A 22541-nucleotide genomic window follows, 5' to 3' on the forward strand; every position below is an offset into this window, starting at 1 on the left:
TGTGATCTGGGGGAGCAACAGGGAGGCTCAGAGGGAGGCGGCGGGGACGGACAGCGGATCCGGGGCAGCAGCATGGCCCCTCAGGGCCGCGCCGCCCTACGCACCTTCCGTAACGCCGCGTCCCTGCCCGCAGCACAGCGCTGCGCACTTTGCGTAACCGCCGCCCTCCCCTTCGCGCGGACACGCCGCGGCCGAACCCGCGCGCCTCGCCGACCCGTCACCTCGCACCGCCGCCAGAAGGGGCGGGGACTGCGCTGCGTAGACGGCGTAGCGGCTCCGAGAATCGCCGCAGCTTGCGCCGGAGGAGTAAGCGGTGGGACTTTGCCCCCGCCCCCCGCTGCAGCGCGCGGCGCGAGGGCACCGCCGCGCCCCTCCCCCCGCCGCCATGGCTGCCCCGGGGCCCCTGCGGCTCCTGCGGGCCGCCGCCGCCGCCCGCCGCTGGCTCCTTTCCGCCTCGCCGGCGGCCGGGGCGAGGCCGGGCCGCGGCAGGGCCGCCGCTGCCGTTGCCGTGGGGGCAGCGCGGCCGTTCGGCCTCTCTGCCCGGGCGGCGCTCAGGTAAGGCGGGCCGCGCCGGCGGGGCGAGGCCGGGGCGGGCTGGCGGCGGCGCCGGGCCGGGCCGGGCCGGAGCGCGGGCCTGGCGCCGGGGCCAAGCGCCGTGCGGGACGGCGCGGGGGCGGCCGGGCCGGGCCGGCGCTGCGTGACCTTCCCCGGTCGCTCGTCGCGCCGTGCCCCGCCGCGGCCCGGCCTCCTCCTCCTCCCCCCCCCCGCCGCGGCCGCTGTCCCGCCGGCGGCGGCCCTGCCGGTGCTGCTGCCGCGCTCGCCCGGCGGCGGGAGGAGCCGTTCGCTGGCCTCCGAGCGCCCCCCCCGGCGAGGCCCTTCCTCGGGGGCCGGGCTGGGCGAGGGGCCGGTGGCCCGGTGCCCGGCGGGCCGGCCGGGGGCTGACCCGGTTAGGCCCCGGCCGTGCTGCGCCGCCAGCTGCGGGGCCAGCGCCGTGTGCGGGCCGGGTGGCAGAAAGGACGCTCGGGGGCACGGCTGACAGAGCTTCAAGTGCTAGGAAAGCTAAACTAGTTTATACGTGTTTCTTTAAACATCTTTCTCAAAGACTGCGACCTTATCAATGTTACTTTTTTTCCATACAGTGCTTGCCACCTCTTTTTTAGAAAGTCTAACTGGATTTTTTGTAGAGCCTGATGATCTCTGCCTTTGATGTAGGAAGAGCACTCATGCATCTAAGTGCACAGAAAAAAATACAGTATGTATGAGTATATGTTACAACATGAGCTACCTCTGTTGATGTTTAATATTCTGCAGTCCACAACTATGCATTTGCAACTTTGCATATGTGGGCAGTCTGTGTTTATGCATGGCCTTCTTAGTTTGCAGCTTCTGTATTCAAAGATAGATCAGAGCCTACAGTTAGCTTTCAGTATTCAAAATACAGAAATTATAAAAGCCAGATTGACCTGGTTGTCAGAGAAGTTTCTTTGACTCAAAACAGGATCAGTTGTCCAGTGTCAGAGGTGTAGCCTAGTCTGTTTCCAGAGGGTTGAGAAATGCCTTAGGCATCAAAGCTGTTTCTAACAGTTTGCTTTCAAACTCTTCTGTAGGTGTTCCTTTGCTTTGTTCTTGTGGATAGTTTTAATACAGAGAGACAGACTGACTTTTTAGTCTAGGACTCCTGTATGAAGTATGTAAAGTGCTGATTTAGATCTTTTCTCTGAGTGACTCTGCCTAGTGTCTTGAAAATAGGTCTCCATTGAGTGAGTGCCCTAACTTTGTTATTTTGAGGTCTTTGTTTCTCTGTTTTTCATTTTAAAAAAGTCAGAACCTCTTGGTAAAGTATTCTCAAGTTTTTAAAAATTATTAAAATTATTGAACAGGGTGAAAATGGGAGGAAAAAACATACTCTACAGGGAAAACATTCCCTCACCTAAGTATAATACAAGACTTGTAATCCCTCAGGTCTTTCACATGCAGACTGCATACAGATTTGTAAATGAACCAGGAAGTTTTGCATTGCACAAGCATACCAGCAAAACAAATCCTATAGGCAAGTTTTTCAGATGTATTGTTCACATAGTCCATGTCATAACCTCGCTGAGTGAGTCCAGGGATAAACAATCCTTTTTTTTTTTCCTTTTTCTCATATGTTAGTACTCTCTCAGTTTATGTTCAAGTTATTCCCTCTACTGCTACCTTTTCCAGAAGTCATACTATTCAAGACCCATTCCTGAACTTTATATAATCAGTCAGCCTTAGTCTAGTAAAAAAACTTATCATTATTTATATATGTAAAAATATTCACCTGTGTTTATGTCTAAAGGATCAACACCTAGCTAGGTAAAATCATCAGTTGAAGTAATTTTTGCAAGCAGAAGTTTCCAAGTGTTTCAGTGAAGCACCAAGCGTTATGTTTTCATTGCTGGGTTTGTTACTTTCTGTCCATTTCTATCCATTTTCCCCCTTTTTGTTTCATAATGAACAGTATTTATCTTAGAATTCTTTTATATCAGTTTAGATTAGTTTATACAGTGTTTTTGCTGCATGACATAATTATTTTACTATGTTTGAAGTACTGATTCAGATTTGACTTGTGAATTTTAACACAAGGCTTGTTATTGTTAGCATAATAGTTTCATTTATGAAATTCTTCTGGTACTTGAACAGGACTGTTGGATGAACCATTTAAGAAAAATCTGGAAATAGAGTTGATGTCTCCATGTGCAACACTGGGCTACAGTAGTTATCTTTGTGTTTTGGGGGGAAATATAAGAGGTGGTTCTTAACTTGGGAGTAATAGTTGAAGATTCCAAAGGATACTCCTTTTAGAAAGGAAGAGGTAGATGTCAGGGTTCTTGGAGTACATATTCTTTTTGCCTGGGAGGGACAATGAACAGCATTCACGATTCTGTGGTGTTCTTCAGTGAAATTGCAGGGTTCCTAATTGAGTGTGTCCTAGTGAAGTTTGATTAAAAAGCTAATAGTACTGTGGCAACAGTGTGAAGAAAGGAATTGTATTTTACAGCTAGTGAAAAGGGTTAATCTGAGCATGAATTGGGATATTTATGCTTTATGCAGATTACACAAAATATGTTTAGTTCTTTCTGATAATTCTGAGACTATTTATGCTTGCACAGACCTGGCGTGCATTTCATGTTGCAGTATATGTTTTTTCCACTCAGATGATGACTGGGTAGACAAAAGCAATTACTTCAGATTCATAAAGCCTAAATATTGTTTCGTGCAGGTTTGAATTTTTTCTTAATGGTATCTGTCAGTCATTCAAAAGATCTGTGCAGTGTGTGGTTCGAATGTGTGACTAGTCTCATTACTCTCAGAACTATATATGTACATAAATATTTTCCAGTCAGGCTTATGCATAGTAAAGCTTCAATGATTTGTAAATTAAATTTTTTGGACATGTGAATGGTACTTAAGATTGTAGCAAAGTTAGAGATACTTTCTTAGTCTTTCAGTTGGATCTGCTTTTCTGCTTTTGAAAATAAATGAATCTTAGTCTCAGTTAATAACAAGATTGGGTTACGCCCTGTAGAAAAGAGTAATTATTCTAGCACATTCTTTAACAAAAGATGGTGACTTAATGATGGTGGTTCAGTTTGTTCCCTTCTTGCATGCTACGTAGGTTGGGCATGAGCAGTCAAGATGCAGTTCCACAACAGGCTGAAGCTAATGCAAGACTGTTACTACTGAAAGGGTGACCCCATTCATGTCTTGTGGGTTTTTGTTGTTGCTGTGGCCAGTGTCACTTTTGCAGCCACTCAAGTCAGTTTTGGTTGCTGATCCAGCTGAGACTACTTTGTTTTTATGGTTGGTTTTCAGCCACATTAGCAAAATGAGTTGATTTGCATTAATACCAGTGTAAGCATGATGGTAGGACAGTTTGAGTGGGGATTGCCCAAAACCACTTTTTTTGTATTAGAATTAGGTCAGTTTATGCTGCTTATGAAATTGTATCATAAAGATGCAGTAACATGATTGTTTTAAGCTGATGTAATGAGCAGTTCTGTCTTTGTACTGCTTCTGGCATTCATATGGTCATTGACCTGTAAAGATTGATTTTTTCAGCCAGTTTTGTTTCCAGATTCAGTTTACTGTGGTATTATTCCAGGTAACACAGGCGAAGACATTTTCAAGTATGTTTTGAAAACTGGCTTAAGTAGGAAGGTGACTTATCTTTTACAAAGGTTCCTGTGATCTCACGGGATTGTGACTAGACATGTTGCTATTTGGTCTGTGTTACTTGTGATCACCTCATCCTATAATAGAGAAAAGAGTATGTTTTGGATATTGGAAAATATTTAGTACTTGACATGCCTATATTTGGGATAGAGGATGTCTGTAAGTGCAAGTACCCTTGTATTCATATTTGGATCATGCTTCACCTTGACAGAAATAACATTTCAGGAAATGAGTGTATTCTAATGAAAACTGGAAGGGCTTTCTGAAGCATTTAAAAAAAAAAAAAAAAAAAGTTACTGTCAGTGGTTTATTTTGGCTGTGAGAATGTGAACCTCTACCTCTCCAACTACTGCAAACCCAGCAGTCTTAAACTTCTGATGAAGCTGACTTTCAGTGAAGATGATGGAATTTGCACTACTGTATTTAAAAAGTGGGTGCCTGTCTTGTTGGTTCTGCTATGGGAAGTGGTAACATTGAGCAGAGAGGAATGAATGCAGTAATTTCTTGAACCATCGCAGCATGGTTTGCTGGAAGTCATCCATTGATGGCAACTGTGCAACTTTAATTACACTTGGTAAAGATGTATCCTTAAGATTTCTGAATTTTATTATAATGTATGGTTCTGTTAAATTCTGCAGATAAACAAAGTCAATGCTTCATTATTGATTATAGTTTTGGAATGAAATCATTGTTAGAAGTAGCTTGTGACTCTTCCAGAGAATGGACTGAGGGTTTATATGATAAGAATTGAGCATGATGACATAACAAATCATGGCACATACTGCTGCCAAGTAATTTTACAGTTATGGCAAGTATATTAAGTCTAGATCAACAAACATATTTGTCATTTTTCAAAACAAGCTACAACTTGGATTACGATAAAAGCATGTTTTCTTTTATAGCCAGTTCCAATATAACTGGTTTACCAAAGTGTTAATGTGGCCACTATCAAATTTTGGTTTTAATATTTGATTCTTCAGGTTAGTGTTTTGTTGGGCGTGACTTAGTTTTCAAGCTTGTACACGTTCTATGTGGCAGATTACTCAAAGTCTACAATTATTACAAAGATTAAGGATAATATTAAACATGCTTTTCTTAAACATCAATTTCTCACTAAAGCATAGGTGTTGCATTAGCCTTCATTTGTTTTGTGTCTCTTGGCAGATTTCTTCCCTGTCATCCAACAAGTTCTTGTTTTCCTCATTTACCATAAGAAAGAGAATCGTCTGTTTAAAACCAAACTATATCTTAATTGGTAGCATATTAACAACTTTCCTTTAATATTAATGTGAAATGACATAATATGGGACATCAAAAATCCCTATATTGTTCCATACCAAAAGTGCTACTCTTAGAAATAAGAAATATTTATGCCAAGTGTGCGGGAACTTTTTCTTAAATGTATGTAACTGTCCAAAAAGAAAAGCAGGAAAATATGTGAAGCCTTTTTTCTTTGACACCAACATCAAACTTCAGATGAATTTCACTAGAATTAAAATTTATAAAGTGAAATCATAATAGAATGAAATCTGTTTTGCATGTTATGATCTGTGCTCAAAGAAGCAGAAAATTTTGGAGTATTTCCATTATTGTGAGAACAGGGAGAGGAATTAAATTTTGAAACTAATAAGATATCCTGAAAACTCTAACCAGGAACAGAAAGATTTTAAATTTAACCTAAATGATAACAATCAGAAAATTACAATTTCATAAATCTAAAGCAAGAGTCCATAGAAAGGTGTGAAGAAGAGTATTTAACATAAGCCTTTTTATTTGCTAAAAATACGAATACTGTGTTTAAAATAAAGTAGCCTTGATTTCTTCAGTGAAAAGTGAAGCATCAGGATCTTCCATAGCTTATAGTGACAAAGCACAAACCTCAAAGTTTTTTTTTCTTATTTTTCATGGCTGTATGTTCAATGTACAGCAGAAGCCTGTACATATTACAGAGTTTAAAAGCCAGTAACTTATTTAGGTTTTTGTGCTTTTAGAGTTGATAGTGATTACTGTTTTAGCAGTATTCAGTCATTTTTAAAGATCTAAAAAAAATCTAGAGTTCTTTCTTAAGTTCTTTTATATGTTTTTCTTTTTCAGCTCAGAAGATAAGATAACTGTTCACTTCATAAATCGTGATGGTGACAAACTAACAGCCAAAGGAAAACCTGGGGATTCACTGCTGGATGTTGTTGTTGATAATAACTTAGACATAGATGGTTTTGGTAAGTAGATTCCTTGAATAATGTATTCAATGTCTAGAAATTATGATGAATTACCAGTTTATTTATAATGTCTATAAAACCTAGTTGTTCTTTATTTGGAATTTTTTTCCCATTTTTCTGCAGGTGCATAGGGTCAAGTTCTGAAAATATTTTGTGGTAGACCTGGGAACTTTCAATGTTTAAATGTTAAAGGAGGGGAATGCAGACAGAGTGTTGTCAAGGTGGAATCTGAAAGATGCTACCTGAGAACTCTTCTGTGAGTTGAAGGATTCTGGATGCATAACAAACTTGGTACATTCCTAACAGTGACAAGTTACTTCTGACTATATTGTCATATAGTCTCGATTTGTTATCAGGCTTTTTGCAGCACAAATTGCTGTAGTGTTTAAGTGCTGAGTGAAAGGAACAACCAAATCCATGTCAGTTAGCAGAGAAGAGCAACAAGTTTAATTCTTATAAAAGGGATAAAGGAGACAAGTTCATTTCTTGAACTTTGCCATACTGAGTTCTGTCTTCATGAAACCAGGCCTAAAAATAAGGGATGAGTGGTGGTGGTGGGGATATGTATTCTTTTATTTCCTTCCCCAAACTCTAAGACTGGTAATAGAGTGAGTTGTGGTAGTCAGATACATTCATTTTCAGTCAGGTTTTGTTTTGGGATACACTGCTTCAGTTTCCTTTTTTCGCTATTCTGATTTACAGTTGTTTTGACTGGTCTTTTTAGGTATGTACCTTTTGGGAAAACTTCTGGGAGTATAATAAGAGGGAGAAGAACAAAACCAACTTCCCTTGCTTGTTGGCTTCTTTAGTTAGTCTCCACAGGTTGATTAGTTTGGGATTTGTGCTTCTTTGATTTTTGGGTGTGTGTGTGTGTGGGGGGGTATTTATTTATTTATTTATTGGGGGGGGGGGCTTTTGCAGGGGGGGTTGTTTTTCACCAGTTGCTATAGGCATAAAATAGGCAGTTTCCACTCTCAGCCCAAAGTTACAGGCCAGAAGAAGAAATATAAGTTGCTGCCACATGCCTGTATTTCAAAGAATCATGTTATTTTTTTTTAGTTTGAAAAGCAGGGATTTTTCTCCCTCATTCAATATGGTTTAGATTTTTTTTTTTTTTCCTGCCTTTGGAAAAAGTAATATCCAAACAGTGATTGTAAGAGGGTCGAAAAAAGCTTTTTCAATTCCATTTCAAATGATATACCCATGATCAAATTGATCATGATAAACAATAGCAGAAAATTCGTATTTTTGCTTCATTTCAGAATTTTGGTCTCTTACAGTACCAGGAAGGAGAGTTACAGCCCTTGTGTTATTACTAATGTTGATAGAGATGAATTTTAAGCCACTGTTACGTTAGATATTAGTCAACATCAGTGTTGACATTTGAGTATTAGTTATCTCATGGTATCGTGACAATTTATGAAAAATCATTTCATTCTTCTAAGATAAGCTTGTTTTAAATTATATATACCAAAAATTAAGAAGATTGTACCAGGTGTTGGGTAAAACATATTCTAGAGAGCTATACTTCTCCGTATACTTCTCTTTTTTTTTTTCTCTCTCTCTCTCAGGAAAAAGAAAATACGCCTTCAACTATGCTTCAGATATAAGACTTTCAGGATACTCATAGTACCTCAGATAGATAACCATATGGATCATATTTTAAGGGAAAGAACTAGATAAGAAAAGGGAAAGATCTCAGAACACTGAAGTAATTTTTGGCAGAGAGAAGGAAACTTCTGCCAAGGTGGATTTGAGGGTTTTGAAAGAAATGGCCACGAAAGCCTGGAAAAGGTTCTGAAGGCACTGAATTAACATCTTATCTCTCTTATTCCCTCAAAGTTCCTTTGGAGAGAAATAAGTTAACACTACTAGACAGTGGAAGAATGTCACATAATTTGACTTTGATTTGCCCTTTCTTCTGAATTGTTGGTGGTGGCACCCCTAGAGAATACACAGCTCTGGTAGAGCTCTCTGAAGGAGTGCTAGGTTTCTCCTTTTCTTCTTTCTCCTTACCATCTGGAAAATTGCACTTGTATCTTGTTTTTTTTTGTTTTTGTTTTTTTTTTTTTGTTTTGTTTTTTTTTTGTTTTTAACTAAACTCTGTAGACTAGTATTTTAACTATGTAGTGTTTCTAATGCTAGGAGTTGTGAGCCTGGAAATGTAAGTAAAAGTGGGACTGCAGTCTCAGATATAAAACTGTAAAGTCAAGGTTGTAAATAGAAAAGCATGGAAAATACTGAGTTAACCTAATGTTTTCAGAGTTATGTTATGTTTTCAAGACAAATGAAAGCTTGCTAGTTAACTTGCCAAACTTAAGTTGGTACATGTGTGATTAAAAATACTTATTTTATTATATTAGGAATTATGTTAAAGTAAATTACGGGCAAGAATCCATCTATTATGTAAGAAGGCTGAATAGAGCAAACACTGTAAGCATGTGGTATGTACCTTGCTTATGCAGTAATGCATTGAGTCATTAAACCTGATTAAGTAATTTAGAGCCTTCAATAATGGCCTCAGTACAAACTGAATTGTACCCTTTTTGGTTAAAATCCAATTTTAAGTAAAATATTTGATCATGAAAATATGCATGCACAAACAGACTCTTGTATCCCAATGCCTTAGTGAAATTCTAACTCAGTACAAGTTCTGTTTAAAATCAAAAAGGGAGGAAGTTCTGAAAACTTTCCTATTCCCTCAGACTTCCCCTCTGTTCCATAGTTAGTTCCACTGAAGTAGTAGGATTCTGCCCATGCGAACTTTCAAAACAGGGATTTAAATGAACATAAGTGTAAGTAAGTAATACTACAAACTAAAGCTGGAAATGGAGTTACAATATGCATGAGTTATATGTATAGCATGGAGCAAGTATAGAAAAAGTTAAGTAGGCTAAAAGTTAAGTAGGTGTGTGTGTGTTTTATTTAAGTGCCAATAAATTTCACTGCTAGTAATAAAATCTCTTTGGTAAGTCTGTAGAATCTCTGCTATGAGTTGCATACATTTGGGGAAGAAGAATCATCCCTTGAAAATCTGTAACACATTAGGACAACTCTAGCTTTAGGTAGCATTTACTAAATGTATCCTATAGACTTATGGCTAGTCTACTTATACTCTACAGTTAATATCTTCTCACATTTGGAAATGCCAGCCATCTTAACAAAGCACTGTGATAAAATGAAATGGCAATGCTGTCAATAAACAGGAGCCAACATAATCATTGGAGATACCGTGACAATCTTTAATGATAGCACATGTTATTCCTATCTCTAGAATGATGTTTTATTAGATAACCATTCTAGGGCAGAGAAATAATGCAATGTAAATAATGTAAAAATGTGTGTGTAGTGTTTTAAAAAAAATTGTAAAGAGAAAAAGGTAAAAACTTATCTGTTTACTTCTATCGCTAGGGGGCATCCCATGTGCAGCAATAATGGCAATAGAAATATCTCTGCATAAGGACTTTTAAAACATTTGAATGATTCAGCTGCACTCAATTCATTTGCTATTACCAGCCTTACATTCCAAAAAGAACCTCTGTAGTGTAAATAGACTCATCAATGTAATTTTTTTTTCCTTTTGTCCAACATGAGAACACTTAAACTGCTGATATGACAAATTTTAAATTACTTGGCATTTTACATTTTGTTAAACCCTGTTTTAATTATATGGATTTGTATGCATTTGAAGACATACTATCTTTTTTGAATCAAATCTTCTAGTACGGTATCATGCTCATTATGATACATGGCTAATGATACCACTGTGAAGTGTAACAGAACAGTGTTTTCTGCATGGTTCTTAAGGTGTGATGTAGAATTCCACCGTTTCTTTTGATAGCAGTGGTTATACATGCAGGCAGTGTTTGCCTTTGCTTCCATGAGTACAAATTCTTCTGTTTCTGATTTCTAACTGAGCAATTGCCCGTACTGTGAATGATCACAGTCTAAGCATTCTAAACTAGTGGTTTTATAAAAACTACTTTTTAAACTTAAAAACAAGGAAGGTGGGAATTAATCAAGTATTTTCAGTAAGTAATTTTAAGTAAGTTTTTATGTTATAGGAAATGTAGAAAATACTATTGGCGGTTTAATGGTAAGCAGATATATGAATGTGGGAATATATGATACGCTACTGCTCAGTTGAGAGTCTTCTTCTGGTATTAGGCAGAGAAACAGATATATGAAGGAATTCTGCAATTCTGCTGTAATACGGAAGTTAAGTTTTTTGTTAACTTGGTGCTTTCTTTAGGTGCCTGTGAAGGAACGCTAGCCTGTTCAACTTGTCACTTAATCTTTGAAGACCACATATTCGAGAAACTGGATGCAATTACTGATGAAGAGATGGACATGCTAGACCTAGCATATGGCCTCACAGAAACGTAAGGCAACATAACACTTCCCTACACCAAAGAACTGAAAGAAAGGTCTGCAGATGGGGCAGTTCGATATTCTTAGAATGCCTTAATCATTTTTAATGAATAGCTGGATTCTGTTACGCAAATGGGACTTAAAAAAGTTTAAGTGGAAAGTTTATATGTTGTTTATCTGAATTCGTATTAGGTAGATGTCAGTAGTATTTTCATAAGCTGAAGAGTGCCAGTTGCCAATACTTGCTCTTCAATATCTGATTTGGAAATGTCAGATAGTGAAGCATGACCAAAAACCCAGTTTCTTCACCAGAAACTTTGCCAACGTTGTCCTGGGTGAGATTTGTTTTGTTCTTGTTTCCCTTCCTTCTCCCTTTGCTTTCTTTCTCCATCAGTCTTTAAGTAGTTAATGTATTTTATGACTGTGCCATGTTACTATTTTAGTTTGCCTCAGATTTGCTTTGAAGCAATCCCTACTTGCCATGCTTTGACTCATGTCAGAGTGTTCTTAGAGCACCCAAACCAGATTTCTTTTGAGTGAAACTAAAGCCAAAGATGTGCTCCAACTGCTAATGGTCATTCAGTGCATGGGGCCAGACTAGAGCTTGTCTGACGTAGCCCTCTGTTCCACCTGCCCCCACCTTGTAATAAGAGTGTCGCATTCTCTGCACTAACCATTTGACTCTAAGGTCCATTGCTGGTGGACTGCGCTGCTTGCTGGTGTGCGTGTAGCCTGTATCATAGAACATACATGGGAACAGTAGGCAGCTGTGTCTTGTGAGGCTTCATAAGCCCTTACCTTCAGGCTTCAAAGGAACTATGTGTTGAAGTTTTTGAGAATCTTTTCAGTGATTTCAGAGGGCTTCATACCTGGCCTACATAGCATTTTTTTTTTTTTTTTTATTCTGCAGAGAAGTATTTTGAATTCACTCATTACCTCCTTGTACCGGTAATGGGAATCCTGTACTAGTCATTTCTGCATGAGGGTACACGTTTAATTTTGTTTCAGCTAAATTACGTTGGGGGTTTTTTGAGCTTCAAAGGCAAAGTAGTAGAGCTATGTATTCATAGCTTGTCTTAGCTTCTTTTGTTTTATCATTTTTCCCATGCCAAAGAAAATATTTAAAATCTTGGAAAAAATCATAAGGCTGTTAAGTGTGAATTGACTTCCCCCTTAGTATCTATCATAATTGTTCTAAAAGTAACCTCTAGGTTCTGGGCCAAACCAGTTGCTCAAAGAGCTCTAGAGAATAATGATCTAATAACATTTTGTTCAACTTACTTTAAACTAAAGGTTTAAAGCAAGGGGGTTTTTTTACTGAAGAATTGAAAGCAGTGGAAAGCTTTCTGTTTAAATTTTTCTTCAATTTTCTCTAAAATTTCTTTGGTCCAAATTAATTTTTAGACCCTCTGAAGACACGTTACTTGCATGTTACAGGTTTTTTTAATGTCATGGCTGTTCTTTTAATGACCAAGGATCTTTATATGTATGAAAGGTAGACTTTCCTGGAAGACTGCTTTTTTTTCCCCTTCCCCCCTAAGTGCCTCAGATATTTGCTAGATTGCCTGATCTTTGTGCTGATACAGACCTTGGTAATAGAGATGCACTACTATGCTCTTGCATAAGTATAAGCATAAAAGTTTTTCTTGTCAGTTACTCTCTTGGCTTGGAAAGGTCAAGAGGTGCCGTGAAGGATATTGTCTTTTAAAATGAGATACTGATTAGAAACACTAAAACAAAATTGGTTTGGGTAACTGCAGAATAATGGAGGTTATTAAAAGTAGTACAATAAGGGAGAAAAGCAAGCCCTGGCAAGTTAAATATTTAAAAAATAACTACTATAAGACTGCTGAATAAAAAATAAGCTGAGAAACAGCTTTCTAAAAAGTAGAAGAAATAATTTTGTTTCTAACTTAACAGAATCAGAAAACTTGTTGTCAGGTAGGGCCAATAGGTGATGTAAATGAGCACTTTTAATAAAAATATAAAATTTAAATATAAACTGATAACAACCCCCTTTTCCCCCTTCCCACCGAAAGTCTCTTGCACTGTTTTCACTGGAGATGCTTAGGGATGTCCCTGCACTGGAAGCTTTCTTTGCAGGGAATTTACTGAAGGATTAGTCTCAAACCGATGTGTCTATAGAAGGGGTATTAGAACGAATTAATAAAATGAGTAGAAACATTTGGTAAGGACTAGGTGGTATTCACCCAAGAGATCTAAAGGAATTCAGTATGAAATTGCTGAACCTGTAATGTTTAATTAGTTGGTTTAAAACTGCTTCCAAACCAGAGGAATGTAAGGTAGCAACCCAATTTTTAAAATGAGATTATTGGAACTAGAGAGCAGTGAGTTTGATTCCATACTGGGCACTTTATGCATGCGTCTATTGGCTGTTACTTTTTTATAGTTTCTACTAAATAATGGTAAGGAAAGAATCTAACAGAGCTTTTATAGAGGGAAGTAACCATTATGGGAATTCATCAAATGAATCGCAGAACACGAAGAAAGATCTTACAGTTCATATAGTTTACCTAGCTTCCAGAAGTCCTTTACTAAGTTTTGAGATGCAGTGGGATAAGAGCAAAGGCCATGTAAAGGATAAAGAATTGGTTAAATGATCATTTGTCTTTTAACAGGGTAGAAATATTTGGCTGTCTTGTAGGAGATCAGCAGTGTGATCCCAGAGTGATTTGTGCTAGGTTTTATGCAGTCAGCATATTTGTAAAAGGCTTGGAAAAAGAAATGAAGAGTCAGATGACAAGGTTTGTTTACAATACTGTATTACTCATTATGGTAAAATCAAAACCTGTCCATGAAGACATGCAGAAAGATCTTGTGACATTGAAAGACAGGAAATGAAATAGCAGATGAAATTTGGTGTTAATAGAGGCAGATCAATGCATATGGAGAGGAGGGCGGAACAGAAGTAACTTGAAATGGGCTCTTAGCTACCTAATGTTTCTCCAGGAATGCTAGTTTATGGATGGTGTAAAAACACTTCAGAAAGGAAATGGAACACTAGCAGTTTTTGGAAGGAACAGGTAGAAAAGCAGAAAATCCCACTATAGGAAAAAATGTTAATTCACCGTAGCTTTATACTTGTGCTATTTTGATTTGTCTTAAAAAAAAAAAAAAAAATAGAATGAGAGGAAGTACGGACAAGGGCTACAAAATGGTTAAATGTGGACTGGCTTTCATGCAGGGACTGACTAAATCATCATTTTTAAGATCAAAGCTTCTTAGGCTGTTGGGAAGAATTGAGGGAGGGGTTTCTGATTAGAGTCTATAAAATTGTAAATGCTGTAGAAAAAATTAAATAGGAGAAGGTAGTTTTTCTCATAAGATCACTTGGTGCTACCTAGTTTTTGTTGTGTAGCAGTCTCAAAACATAAGGAAGTTACTTCACATGGTGTAAATCCATTGCCACAGATGGTTATGAATGCCAGAATTCAAAGGGTTTCAAAAAATATTTGGCAAGTATGGGGAAGAAAATTCAACCACAGGCTGTTAAACACAAGGATACTACCTGCAGCTCAGGTAAAATGCTGGAGACTAGGAAGTTACCTTGAAGAGATATCATTATATGTTTGTCCTGGTTTTTCTTTTCCCTAACACTTGCTACTGGGCACTGGCTGAAACAGGATATTGAGGGAGAAGGACCTCTGGTCAGATGCACTGCAGCTGTTCTTGTGTTTAACACTCCACAAGACACTAGCAGTTCGGAGAGTGATGTTTTGCCAGGCGCCATTGCAGTTACGTCCGTTACTGCCTTGCCAGAAGTGTTAAAGCAGAACTCTGATATATGACATGTTGTATATGTTTGGATTCCCTGGAGGATGTGCTTTCCACAGGGTAGATTAATCATGAGTATGTTTGTCTGAACATAAATCTCAGTCTGCCTTGTTGCTCACCTGAGAGCATAGGTTAAGAAAAATCTGCTTTTTATCCTATGTTAGTAAAAGTAAAAACTTCACAGCGCTCATTGCTAATGCACAGCGTTCCTTTGCTCCTTAATGTTGTCTTAGGGAAAGAGATGTCTTCACTGAATCCTTGACTAGAGAATCTACAGAATCTATTTTGCCCTCTTTTTCTGTTCCTCATTTAGTATGCCACTAGTTAAGGCTGGCAAATAAGAAAGGCGAAATCAAGATATTCAACTTGTTTTTCTTCTAATGGGAAGAGGAACTGTAATTCAACCCACCATGTCTTTTGGAAGATGAACATTTTTGATACTTTCCCATTCTTTCAGAATAAAATTTATGCTATTTATTAGCCTCTAACAGGTTTATTATGATTCCAACTATTTGAAGGGTAGGTCATTTAATGATGCCTTACTGCACTTCAGTATATCTTTGGGTAGACTATGAATTCTTATAAATGTTATTATGAGCTTAATCCTCTGAAGTGCTGTCTATGTCCAAGAATATGCCAAAATGATTCCCAAATTTTAATGATTCAGGGATTTAACTTGTTTAACTTAACTTTTGTATAACATCACTTCTTCTTTCTTAATTTCAGAAAGATCTATTTAATTTACTTGTTCTGTTTCTCTACTAATCTGGTGTGTAAAAACACTCAGATATCGGCTCTTCATGAATATAAACTTTTTTCTTTAGAATGCTGGGGAAAAAAAACAACACACCTGTTCCTGCATTTTCTCAGAAAACCAAAGAAATAACTCGTAGGCATGTTTATTAAGATAGCACGTTGGTTTATTATGCTAAGGACTGGTTCCTCTGGTAATTGGAACTAGATTTTTCTTTGTGCAATGGGTAAATTGATTGAGTTGGTGAATCTTCCATTAGAATTACTGGAGCTGGTGTTCTCACAGAGTAACTTTTGATTCAGTAAACTAGGATTTTGTCTGAGATGTTAGTCTATATACTGGAGCTATTCTTAAAAGAAACAATACAGAGTAAGTATAAAATTAGCAGTGGTCCCAAGTGAAAATCAGGTATTTTAGTCAAATTAAGCCTTACAAACAATACTACAGCTATAATATAAATATAAGAATTTGCATATCTGTGATAGATTTAATTGATCTTGGTACTCTTACATATGCATATTCATGAATTGAAATATTTTTGTAAAGTGTATATGCCCACACGCATTCCAGTAACTTAAAGTTGATTTGTACAGTCTTTTACATAGAAATATTACTTTCAGGTGTAGTACTGAATTGGGGGCTTTAACAGCAGTTGATAGCTACATGCTTGAAAGAGTTCTGTGTAGATATTAATTTAGTCTCACTTTTTTTCTAGTATCTCTCTGCCTACAGTCCTGTACTGATAAAATTATTATTTAACTGGTGATACAGAACGTTGCCCATCCTTGCTGACATTTAAGCATTCTATATTTAATTCGATATACATGGCTTGGTATTTAAATGTATTTCAGCAAAAAAAAGGACTTACGATGTCTGCAGAATTTTCTGGTGGTATTAAACTTTTTTTTTTTTTTGAATGTTTGCATAAGAGATTTTCCCTGCTAAATGATGGAAGAATGAAGGATTGCATCTTCTTGGGTACCATGAGTATTTTATCCTCCTCACCTCCTGTGTTTCTTGTCTTTTGTTCACTCTTATCATTCTGGCCTAATGACCCAATCTTGAGTCCTTCAGTTTGAAAACACAACCAGAAATGTACCATTAGTGCAAGCGAGCAAGCTACAATTTTTGAGACTTACCAAGCACCTACACAAATGTGTCCTCATTATGAGAGAAACTTTTTTGCTTACAACTTTGAAAATTGAAACCTGGCATTTAGAATAGCTTTTTTCCTTTTCTTTGGTTGATTTTGCATTTTGTAGTCTGAAAATTCACTGATGAAACTTCACTGTTGCATTGTCTTGCCTTCTTTTTAATGAACTTCTGATTGTAAAGAAACTTTTAAATGGTCATCTTATTTTTTTGTAAACTAGGACTAGCATAATTATAAAATATCTTATTTTTTTACAGTTTAATGTGGCTGATAAGTTCTACTCAGGATCCCCCAACACATAGGTAGACATAGGCTAAGAAGTACTGTAGAATTGAGCCAGCTGCATGTAGCACCAGCTTGAATGTCTGTAACTTGCTTCCATCATTTTGCACCCTCTGAAAGGTTTGTTTTCTGGTACCTGGTTTTATATGAAGCCTAATATAAGACAAGAGGAAGACAATAATTAATCTATCATTGCCTGAGTGATAAGTTTTGTGTTTCCCACCCTTTTCATCTCCTTTTTTCTGTTGTTTGGTTCTGGTTTCTTAAATCTTGCCCTTGCATTGAATGTAGGCTAGGATAGGCTAAGAGATGTATAGCAAGCTGGGAGCTTTCAAAACAAGTGCAGATTAGGAGTTCCTTGGAAAAGCAGGGAATAAGTCTCAGAACTAGCGAGCAAGACTTTCTTGGACTCCAATGTTACAACAGTTGAGGAAGCTACTGCATGTTGCTGGAGTGAAGAAGCAAAACTGAAAGAAAGGATTCATCCTGTGAGGAGGCAGTGGTTTTTGAGATTAAATACTTTTTTTTAATGTATTTTTTTAAATATATTTAATTTCAACCTGTCTCATCCAACATATGAGTCGTATTAACTCATTTCTTTTCATTTCTTTCTGTGAACATAGTGTTTTTATTGGGTGGATGAATTTGTAGGATCAGGGCCATAAATATGCATTTCAGAATATATTCTCTTTCCCCAAAGTATTATCATTCACTAACTCATCGTAAGAAACTAACCAAATTATCTTCAGCTGCAGTTTGTTCCTTTGTTCACCATTCTGTGATTCTGGTTTAGGATCTGCTAAAAAGTTGGCAGGCTTCTTTAATACACATAATTTCTGGCAAACACTGTTTTAAGCTGCTTCTGTTGAATGAGTTCTGAAAAGAACAAATCTGAAATCTTTAAAAGAAGCCGTAACTGTTATTTGTACCTGTAATAAAGAAATTAGTAGGTCCCAAGGGGGTCTTGCATGCCCTCTATTATCTTATCACAGAGCTTTTTTTTGTTAGTGTTGGTCATAGGAAGATATTTCTTCCTTTCTGACGCCTGTTATGCACTAGCCATTTTAAGAAGAGACAAATGGAAATGTTATTCTGTAGGTACTTCAGAAACAATCTATGGTCCTGCTGGACCTTGCTTGACTGGTCCAGAATTGCAGGTAGATGTGTGGGAATGGAAGGCCTTAACAATAAATTACTGAAAGGCAGGATTTTAAAATGGCTGTGCACTCCCCGCCCTGCAAATTCAGAATGTTTGACGTGGATACAAATTTTTGAGAACATACAAGTGACAGGAAATGGAAAAAAAAAATCTTAATTTCTTCTCAGTAAGGTTGTGTCTAGTGGACAAGCTCTGAAAGTTCACCTAAAGTAAGCTGTCAGGGGCATTGTCCCAATGCACATTCTATTTCCTTGGGTTGCCTTCAGACTTTGGATGGATTAGGCTATGCCTTTTCTGAGGATTTCATTCATTGCCTTCATTTCCTTGGAGATGCCAAATGGTCTTTTAGCAGATCAGGTGTCATTCCCTACACTTGACTAAACTATTAATGAATCATTAAAAATGGAAGGGTCACCTGTATTGTATGTTGCCTCAGCAAGCAGGAAATACTCAGTGTAAAACTTTACATGTACTGAACTCTGTTTTATAAGTAGGCAAATTGATGGCCATGATTAATTCTGTTTATATCTTTGCATGGATGTATGCAGTTCACTACTGGTCTTGATTAAGACCATGCACAAGGTTACTGTTTCTGGACCATAATGTGTTTGGGATGACTGAACTCTGGGGAAATAATCTGGTATATGTTGTTAGATATATGGTTGGGCTAAAACTAAAGGCAATGCCATATTTTCTTACAGATCACGTTTGGGCTGTCAGATCTGCTTGAAGAAATCTATGAATGATATGACTGTTCGAGTACCTGAAGCTGTTGCTGATGCTAGACAATCGATAGACATGAGTAAAAACTCCTAGAAGAAAATATTTAGGGGTTTTAAAGAAGCTTAATTATTTTTATAACTTATTTTTAAATGTGTAATTAAATACAGAAGCTTACATAATTGTGAGTTATTTTATATGACTATCAATATTAGATTAATGCTATTTTGAATTTCTTTACAGAACTCTTATATTTTTATGCTTAAAATGCAATAATACTTATTCTAAGTGATCATTGGACTATAACTGTTAGCAAAATAAGTGTATTACAGATTTCTTATAGTATTAATTCTGCCAAAACTTTTAATGGCAGTTGAAAACTCGATCACTTCTACAAGACTTCCTATAAAAATGGGCATTTCTAGGTTTCAGACCTATGTATGTTAGAGAGCAAAATTTAGCAGAGTACATGGGGTCTTCAGAATGTTCTGTTAAAGGTGGTATGCTCAGAGTGCAGAATACTGGCAGCTTAACTGCTGCAGTACCTCTCTGTTGCCCGCATCAGCAGTCAACAAACCTCAGTTTAACTGCATTTATCTTTGACTGCACCACAAATGTGGATGTTCACATGGCTCAGAAGAGTAAAGACTCAGAGCTGTCTAATGGTAGAGAGCATAACTGCAGGAGGTATATGTAAATTCTTGCTGTTACCTGAAGCTTGGATGATGGTGTTGGGATTGAACAGGGCACTGTGCTGTCAACATAAGATTTGTTCTGAAATCTTCATCTCTTAGTTTTTTAGTTGCAAGCATGCAGTCTGATGTTAGACAAGGTGTTCAGCTTGAAGAGAATCCTGGATCCTGGGCCTTGCTCCAAGGATGATTTCAATAACTGATTTATATGAAATGACCAACTATATTTCATAAAGATGGATTAGGTTCCCCAGAAGGAATAGGAAGACCCCCATGGTGGATATCCTGTAGGCTGATGACTGAGAGCATTCAGTTGGACCTTGTTTTAGTCCTTCTAAAGTAGGCCAAAAGAAAATAATGTCTCTAAGACTCATTGTTAGTCTCTCCAGTTTTTGTTGCCTAAATAATTAAATGAACTGGCTATCAGTAATGTATTACATAATGTAATATTTTTGAATATTGGGATGATTTTGAGCTTCGTAAAGAAGAATAACAATCTTTTGATATAAAAAGAAATATTTTCTAGAACTGTATTGAAAATAGTAAATCTAATTCTGATTCCTTGATTTCCTTCTCACAGAAGCTGTTTCTTTGTTTTGTGGTGTTCCCTTTAGACTTTTCCCTTAAAACAAGATACACTTAATGTGATCTGGTCAAAGAACTTAACATTAGGGTTCTCAAAATTTGCTTGATAACTAGTCGGGGGGGGGGGAGGGGAGGAATGACTTTAGAGTTGAAGTTTCCCTGTTCCTTGAAAGACAGAGGAGGGTCGGGGAGAAGGATAGAAATAAATCAAAGAAATATTCTGAAGATACTGCTGTCTTCCCTTTAACTACTGTGACTCTAGGCATAATTTAGAGGTTACCTTCCCACAATCACAAACTACAGTAAACTGGTTCTCACTTTGTATTGCCTCTGTCCTGAGTTCATTTATCTACAGTAATTCTCATTAAATCTTGAACTTTTAAATGAAACGTAACTCCTTAAATTCCAAGAGAGCGCGCTCAGGTAGGTCATAACGAGGGTTTAGCGTACTATGCATTCCTAATCTGAAGATAGAAAAGTAATCAGTATAACTGTGAGGTTTGGGGGTGTGAATTTTTGTTTTGTTTTGTTTTTTCATCTTACAGTACCAGGCATTTCTCCTTGTGGGAATCTCAAAGTGCTTAACACTGTATTTGAAACACTGTGTGCCAAACAAATGTGAAACAACTAACATGCAACAGTTCTTTGTAAACCAAGGTTCTTTCATTGTGCATTTCATGTGACAACTTCTTGTTATCAAGACTTTGTGGCTCTCCTACAGTGTGCCTGTGGAAGGAATTACTTAGCATAGGAAGGCCAAAGGACACTTCAAAGTTCATCTTGAATTCTAGAGGTATTCTATATTGCATATAAATGGAAGACTCAGAAAGAAGGTGAAGGAACTGATATGTACTCCCCAAAATGCGCAGCTCAGAGGTATACTTGTTTCTTTATTGTCAAAATGATTTGCAAATAAATCTTATTTTATATCAATTTCTGAGACACCTTGTTGGTATTGATTTTCTTCCCTCTTTGTCCTGTGCCACTGAATGAGTTTCTGGATGTAAAATGGAATTTATAAATACTTATATTTAGCAGTTAATGCACATTCAAATATAAATATGACTTACTGTGCAGTGACACATTATTAAAGTATCAGAACTACTTGAATACATATTTACTGTTAATTCCTTGTGCAAATAAAGATTATAGATAACTCGCTTTCTGAAGGCACTTCCTTTCTCACTAAGAAATTAAAATACGAAGTCATATACTTTTTCTCTCTCTCCTCCCCCATATACATATATATATCTATGTGTGTGTATATATAGAAAGCAAGAGTATGTTTAGTATTGAATGAGGAGAAAATCCAAATTGACTGTGTTCCCTCTTGCTTCTAAGCTTTCTTTAATTTAAAAACGACCTACAGGCCTATTACAAGACATGCCTGTAGTCTGGGGCAGTAACAAGCCTATATTTCACTAGTAGTGGAGGAAATGCTACCTTTTAATTCCTAAGACTTCTGTTTGTTTTCTGGGAGGGGGGAAAGCCCTTCAGGTTTGCTTCGTTTTTGTGAAGAGGCCAGGCCAAAAAATCCTCTGGCAAAAGGAAAGGTCTTTGTAATATGTTCTGCCTTTTTGACGGTCGCAGGGGAGCATCTGGGGCTCTAGATAATGCTGTGCCTTGCCTTCTGCCCCCTTAAAGCCCATTCAGGATAGGGGTTCATACTCACTTCTCTTCTGGACGGGGAAGTTATGGCAAGAGCAGGTGCTCCACTTTCCTTATTTCTGTGAAATTTGTGTGTATGTGCTTCTGGAAGTTTTTTACTTAGTAGTGTTCGGTGTGGTGTTTGAAAGGGAAGAAGGAGGTAATGAAGTGCAACAACTGCTCTGAATAAAACAAACTTGTTTTTGGCTTTGTGGCTCAGACTCCAGTAACTGTAGAAGGAAAATCGGAGAGAAGCCCTTGAAGATTAGATTTGGAAGTTCCATAAATTCCTGTCATGTTGCCTGTCTCATGCTATACCTGTTAAATACTTGGTGTAGCTAAGGTTAATGAATACAATAAGGCCTGGCTGCCTTGCAATTTGACATCACTAAACCTAATCTTGCTGAGGGAGGTATCCACCATCTGCAATGCAAGCTATGGGTGTAGGGGAAACTGGAGAGAGCAAGAGAGAAGTCCTCTTAGCAGTTTATCTACTCAGAAAAACTCCTCAGTCTTAGTAAGTTCACCCCTTTTGGTTTCAGGGCTCCAAAAAATTTAAGGCAACTATGTCCAAATTTCGTTTCATACCCTGCTTGGAGGTAAGTTCAATAGGGCACATCCGAAAAAAAAAGATGCAGGGAAAGCAGCAGTGCTTCCCCCACTCACTTGTCCAGGCTAGGGCATGGAGAAGTTTCTCTAAAGCCTGACTTTCTGTTTTGCCTTTACAAAGGACAATGTGATAAATGAAGATGGGGCAGACCAAAAAATCCAAATTATTTAGGAGGAAAACGGAGAAATAAATCTTTAAAGGTGTGAGGGGGAGGAGAGAGACTCAAGCTGAATCACTACTTATTAAATAGTAGAAAACCTTTAGAAGACCATTTGGAAGGCTGCAGCTGCTGTAGATGACTCATAATAATTTCTCTTCAGATGATCTGAAAAGATATGAAAGAGGAATGGGGAT

General features: G+C 37.9%; 1 protein-coding gene across 1 annotated transcript; it reads left to right on the forward strand.

Moving 5' to 3' along the window:
• The first annotated feature begins 385 nt into the window (after positions 1 to 385).
• FDX1 (ferredoxin 1) lies at positions 386 to 20863 on the forward strand. Its single transcript, XM_067290004.1, has 4 exons — positions 386 to 555; positions 6295 to 6419; positions 10672 to 10801; positions 18635 to 20863. Exons 1-4 carry the CDS (start codon positions 386 to 388, stop codon positions 18747 to 18749), a joined length of 540 nt encoding a protein of 179 aa, XP_067146105.1. The 3' UTR covers positions 18750 to 20863.
• The last annotated feature ends 1678 nt before the right edge of the window (positions 20864 to 22541 follow it).

This window comes from Apteryx mantelli, chromosome 1 (assembly GCF_036417845.1).
Source record: "Apteryx mantelli isolate bAptMan1 chromosome 1, bAptMan1.hap1, whole genome shotgun sequence".
Lineage (NCBI taxonomy): Eukaryota > Metazoa > Chordata > Aves > Apterygiformes > Apterygidae > Apteryx > Apteryx mantelli.

Coding starts and splice junctions, on each gene's coding strand:
- FDX1 (XM_067290004.1), top strand. CDS start 386: ATGGCTGCCCCGGGGCCCCTGCGGCTCCTGCGGGCCGCCGCCGCCGCC. Junction 556..6,294: donor TCTGCCCGGGCGGCGCTCAG/GTAAGGCGGGCC, acceptor TTTCTTTTTCAG/CTCAGAAGATAAGATAACTG. Junction 6,420..10,671: donor CTTAGACATAGATGGTTTTG/GTAAGTAGATTC, acceptor TGCTTTCTTTAG/GTGCCTGTGAAGGAACGCTA.